At 43.2% G+C, this 5,587-nt stretch overlaps 1 protein-coding gene across 1 annotated transcript; it reads left to right on the top strand.

Moving 5' to 3' along the window:
• The first annotated feature begins 340 nt into the window (after positions 1-340).
• On the top strand, positions 341-3,548 carry LOC311119619 (protocadherin gamma-B4-like). The gene is made up of 2 exons (XM_084194296.1): positions 341-420; positions 1,169-3,548. Exons 1-2 carry the CDS (start codon positions 405-407, stop codon positions 1,414-1,416), a joined length of 264 nt encoding a protein of 87 aa, XP_084050422.1. The 5' UTR covers positions 341-404; the 3' UTR covers positions 1,417-3,548.
• The last annotated feature ends 2,039 nt before the right edge of the window (positions 3,549-5,587 follow it).

The raw sequence follows: 5,587 nt of genomic DNA, 5'->3' as shown, positions 1-5,587 counted from the left end.
GCTCCAGGTGCACTGCTCACTCAAAATGGCTGCTGGAGGCTGGGTGGTGCCATGCTGACGAGAGAGAGAGAGAGAGAGAGAGAGAGAGAGAGAGAGAGAGAGAGAGAGAGAGAGAGAGAGAGAGAGAGAGAGAGAGAGAGAGAGAGAGAGAGAGAGAGAGAGAGAGAGAGAGAGAGAGAGAGAGAGAGAGAGAGAGAGAGAGAGAGAGAGAGAGAGAGAGAGAGAGAGAGAGAGAGAGAGAGAGAGAGAGAGAGAGAGAGAGAGAGATGTGTGTATCTGTTATACTAACTCCTCCCCTTCCTCTCCTGCAGAGCTGGCCCCCATCCTGAGGGGCAGGTGGTGCAGTAGCTGGAACAGGACCCTGGCCCAACCCCCCCACCGAGGCTGAACAGATCCAGGCTCTGATGGCTGCTGCCAACGGTGAGTCTGCTGCCTACATCTCCCAGAAATCCCCTCTCCTTCTCTGTCTTTAGCTACCTCACAATGTTATGAGAGAGAGAGAGAGATCGAGATCTCTCTGTTCTCTACTGAGGACTGACACTGCATACAGATGGGGAGATAGAGCGCTCTCTGCCACTGGGTACAGCTACAGAGAGAGCCCTGTTGAAGAGCAGCATCTCAGGCACTAGATTCTGAGTGACTTCATTAGATTCATATGACTTCATTAGATCAGAGTGGCAGTTGATAAGGAAACAACACATCCTTCCTGTGTGTACCTCCATTAAGACAGACAGAGAGAAAGGCTGCCAAGAACACATGTATAGAGCACAGTGTGATTCTCTACAGTCGCTGTGTATGAATGAACCAACACAGAGGGCTATGGGACACAGAGCTCTTTGTTTCAATGCTCCCCAGCTGCAGTCACTGCCTCCCTCTCTATTACTGTGTGATTACTCAATGTAGCTAATCCTCAATTCTAAATTATATTTGATGATAGCTGAATGTGCTGCATGAAGTTGTTTACATCTGATCTCTGTGTGAGAGAGCGGAGATTCTACATGTTGTGGGGAGGGGAGGGGCTGGCTGGCTGGCTCAGAACAGTGCTGAGCTGGAGCTGCAATGCAGTGCAGCAATGACCCTCAGTGAGTAATGAGTCACTCTCTCTTCACAGCAGCACAACACACCCAGCTATAACCCTCTCTCCCTCCCTTCCGTCTCTCTCTCTCAGAGGTGAGCGAAGCGACTGCGACCCTTGGCCCCCGCTACAATGCCCAGTTCGCCATGCAGCATGTGCCCGACTACCGCCAGAACGTCTACATCCCCGGCAGCACGGCCACCCTGACAGCCAACCCCCAGCAGATGATGCCCCAGCAGGCCCTGCAGGGCCCGCCTCAGGCTATGCCCCAGGTCAACGTCCCCAACGCTGCCCAGACCCCCGCCAGCAAGAAGAAGTCCACCAAGAAGGACAAGAAGTAAGCCAAGCTAACACCAGGCCCCATCGCCACGGAAACCAAGTCCCTGCCCCCCATACTGCCGAGTGTCCTCCCTCAATAGAAGTCTTGATCGTTGTTTTTCTTATGCCAGTCAATCTGATAGTTCAATCTGATAGTTCAATCTGATATTCCCAGCATTGTGGGTTTAGTGAGGATATGGCAAAATAATGGTAGTGGGCAATTGCTGTCCTTCTTGCTCCTATGGTCATCACAGCTTACTTCAGACAGAGGTTATTGGTTTGTGGTGTATGTGGGGTGGGAGGGGGAGGAAGAGAGGGGAAAGGAGAAAGAGGACATGAGATGTATTTTGGATTCAGATGGATTTCAGGTACCTGGAATTCATGTAGTGATCTAGCTTTGTGTCATAGCATTCTAAAGAAAAACAAATCTGATTGTTTGTTTTCATTGAAACTTTTGATGTTTCTCTAAAATGCCAAGTAGTTGCTTCTTATGATGACACGAATTACACTACCTTTTGGTTTATTTAGAGAATTTGCTTTAGACTACACTATCATCCATTAGAAGAAAGAGGCTAGCTCAACTTCATCACAAAAATACACATTACATGTGAGAATGCATACTGTAGCATTAACATTTTAAAATGCCTGGTTAATTTGAGTTATATGACTAGTAAGCATAAGAACAGATGCTGATTTTGTGTTACTTATAATGGTGACCATCAAAGTATATCCAGCTTCTTTTTAAAATCTTGTCCAAGCAGGATTCTGTGGTAACTTAGATCATTTTATCCACGATTGTAACCTTTTTCCATCATTATTGGTAGAATCCTGTACTGCATTAAAACTAAACTTTGTTTAAATAATGTAACAGTGTAAAGGTGATGGATCAGTGTTTTATAAACTTAGAACCAGCATTATTTCGATATTGTCTCAGCATTGTTGTAACGTTGTATTAGCGTTATGCCGAGCTGGCCCAGTGTTATTGGCTCTGCACTGTGGCCCTCTCTAAGGCTCATAGAAAGAGTCCTGTGACCACGACCCCAGGGTTGTGGGTTAAGGTGAGGGTTAGGGTTAGACAGAGTCCTGTGACCCCAGGGTTGTGGGTTAAGGTTAGACAGAGTCTTGTGACCCCAGGGTTGTTGGTTAAGGTTAAGGTTAGGGTTAGACAGAGTCCTGTGACCCCAGGGTAAAGACATAGGGAGGGGAAAGGGTGGACAGTCTCTGTCCTCTTGCCACATGTACAGTACCTCTCTGGCTATGACAGCCTGTAAATGTGCTCTAATCACTTCTTCAGTTCTCAGTCTTACTTCCTCAGTTCTCCAAGGAAAACCTTGCCCAGACCACATGTTCAGTACACTACAACTCCAGGCACTGTAGGATGTTCTGTAATGGACAGTTTACAGGAGACTTTGGAGAAGCCTTGTTGTAGCGTTCAGGACAATATCAGGACCATGGACAGAGACCACTTCCCTCTCCTCTCTTAGAAGCAGTCTGGGGCACAGAGAATGTTGTCAGCCCATCCTTTACCCTGCCAAATCCTCAGCTGCACCGACACTCTGCCCCCATGTAAATAAGACACATAGCCAATCTGTATGGTGCTGAGAGAGCGACATCACTCTCTCACCACAGCCACACAGCTGGCTAGTACTGGAATGTTTTGAATATTTTTCAGAAAATAATAAAATAATATAAAAAATATTTTAAAAATGAAGTGGTTCATATTAATTGTAGTGGTGTAGTGACTAAGAGTTGAGCTCACTGACTTAACCAAGCTGTAAATAAAACTAAAACTTTCAAAAGACAGTGTTAGCTAGAGGCTTGTGAAATTTGTTGTGCATATTTCTGTTTTCTCCTATTGCTTTCTTTCTTTGGTCACACCAAACTTTACATTTTAACACAACACCTACATGTCTTTAAATTGTGATTCCACTTCCCTGTACCTCTTCCTGTGTTTGTGATTTTAATCAATTGTTTATGTTACTGGAATGCCACCCTTGCTCATATGAATATAAATATGTGTCTTCTGCTGGAATAATCCTCTTTATTCTATTGTATTATCTTTGGTATTAAAATGCTTAGCGCTTCTCCCTGTTACACTCTTATTTTATATGCTAATATTTATATCGCTGTTTATTAGTTTATGGTTTTTGTTTACTCTCTGCTCACTGACATTTCAAAATAAAAATGTCTTCTGAAATTATGTCTGTGTGTGGCCCTCTCTTTGGTATTGGTGGTGTTTTACTAATGAATGATGATTTGATAGCTGGTAGGAGGAAGGGGATTATCATAGCTAATGGCAGCATCCATATTGGAGCCTGTCTGTTGGAGTTGACTGAACTGGAGCCATGGCTCTGCTAGAAGTAATCCACTCTTTGTTCAGCACAGTTCAGCCACAGACGATGGAGTGGAGTGGGACCCTAATCCTGTACCTCACACACACCTAGTCTTTCCCCCTTTATAACATTCTAAACCTCACACATACCATTAGAGTTAATAAGGTCCGTTGCCAACTCAGCATGTACAATGACCATCAATGTAAGTGTTTCTATGCAGCTCATATATCGACAGCATAAAATGACACGTGTGTGGATGAACTGCTGTCTGAGTGATGGATCCCAATCCATTTTCCCCTCTATGCTCAGAAATCTCTGTTCCACCCAGATCAGCAGTTCTGTGGGCTCTTTAAATCCATAGAGCTCTGAATCAGACCTGACCCATTTTTCAGCCCACATTTAATCAAGTGGGGTATGTGAAGGCAGAAAGACGTCAGAGAGACGTGGAACAGAAGAGGGCTCTGCAGAGATCTGGGAAGTAGGATATAAACTCAAAGCCATGTATAGTTATTTTGTCTTCAGAAGACAGAGCCATGACCTGCAGGGGAAGGAGATACCCTGTAGCTCAGTTGGTAGAGCATGGCGCTTGGAACGCCAGGTTTGTGGGTTCATTTCCCACGGGGGGCCAGTATGAAAATGTATGCACTCACTGTAAGTCGCTCTGGATAAGAGCGTCAGCTAAATGACTAAAAATGTTTTTAAAAATGGACACTTTATAATGCCATTATAATGAATAACATCCTAATGAGATCTTTCAACAACTTACATATGCTTTTAAAGTATGAGATACATACATAATGCCTTGATATATACAATAATATGTTGCTTGATTTAGGATCAAATACAGTGACCTTGTTTTGGTTGATCAGACAGCAAGCTAATCCAATCAGGTAGTTTGATTCCGTCATACAGATGTGAGATTAAGGACTTCTTAAGGACACATTTTATAACAACGTCAACCTCCTTTACAACACAACCTATAAACTTTCATTGTGTAATGAATTCTACATCAGTGGACACAGAGGATGCAGGCATCTCACTCTAGGTCCCACAATAACACTGTCCGGTCTATATATAGCTACAGGAACTGCTGCAGTGGCAGACCCACACTCACTGAGTCACTGGGAGTGACATAACAGAGCCCACACTCCCAACGATATACAGAATGGGAAGGTGTTAACAATTATTTAACACAGGTTGGTGATACAAAATTAGATACAAATATGGTCTTATATAAGCAATTATTTTTATTATTATATTATTTTCAACTATTGTGAAATATTATTTAGAAAACAATGCAATACACCTTTGTCTTTAGTAAAGCAGTAACGTTAATTGTAGAGCATTGCTTTCATGCAAGTCATCAATTCCCATACTATTCCACTTTATCTAACTGATTAAGTAAGCAGAGCACATCTATCTTAATACAACAACAAGGATGAATACCACAAGTAATATTTCAACAAAAAAATGTCTTACAGTTTTACTACATAAAATGAGCAATAATCCTACAAAAAACTATATTTCCAATATTCTATACCTTGAAGAAAATAATGCCTCCATTTTCTTAAATCAGATGTGCAGACCTGCAGCACACAAGTGGTCCCGACTCTCCTGCTGCGGACACAAAATGGCTGCCACCTGACACATAGAATAATTTCAGTGCTGCAGCGGTTGCCAAGGTGATGAGAGAAAGACTGGGATTTGATGATGCAGATCACTATTTCCTCAGCTGCTCATGAGGCTGGGAATAGAGAGGGAGTAGAGCACATGAAAGTGTGTTGACGTCAGCCCTAAAGGACAAAGGCCTTATGAAAAATACATACACAGAGGTTTAATCAGAGGTTCTATGGAAAGTAAA

This window comes from Coregonus lavaretus (genome assembly GCF_964263955.1).
Source record: "Coregonus lavaretus genome assembly, contig: HAP1_SCAFFOLD_7448, whole genome shotgun sequence".
NCBI classification, from domain to species: Eukaryota; Metazoa; Chordata; class Actinopteri; order Salmoniformes; family Salmonidae; genus Coregonus; species Coregonus lavaretus.
This window is presented reverse-complemented; position numbering and strand designations above follow the sequence as displayed.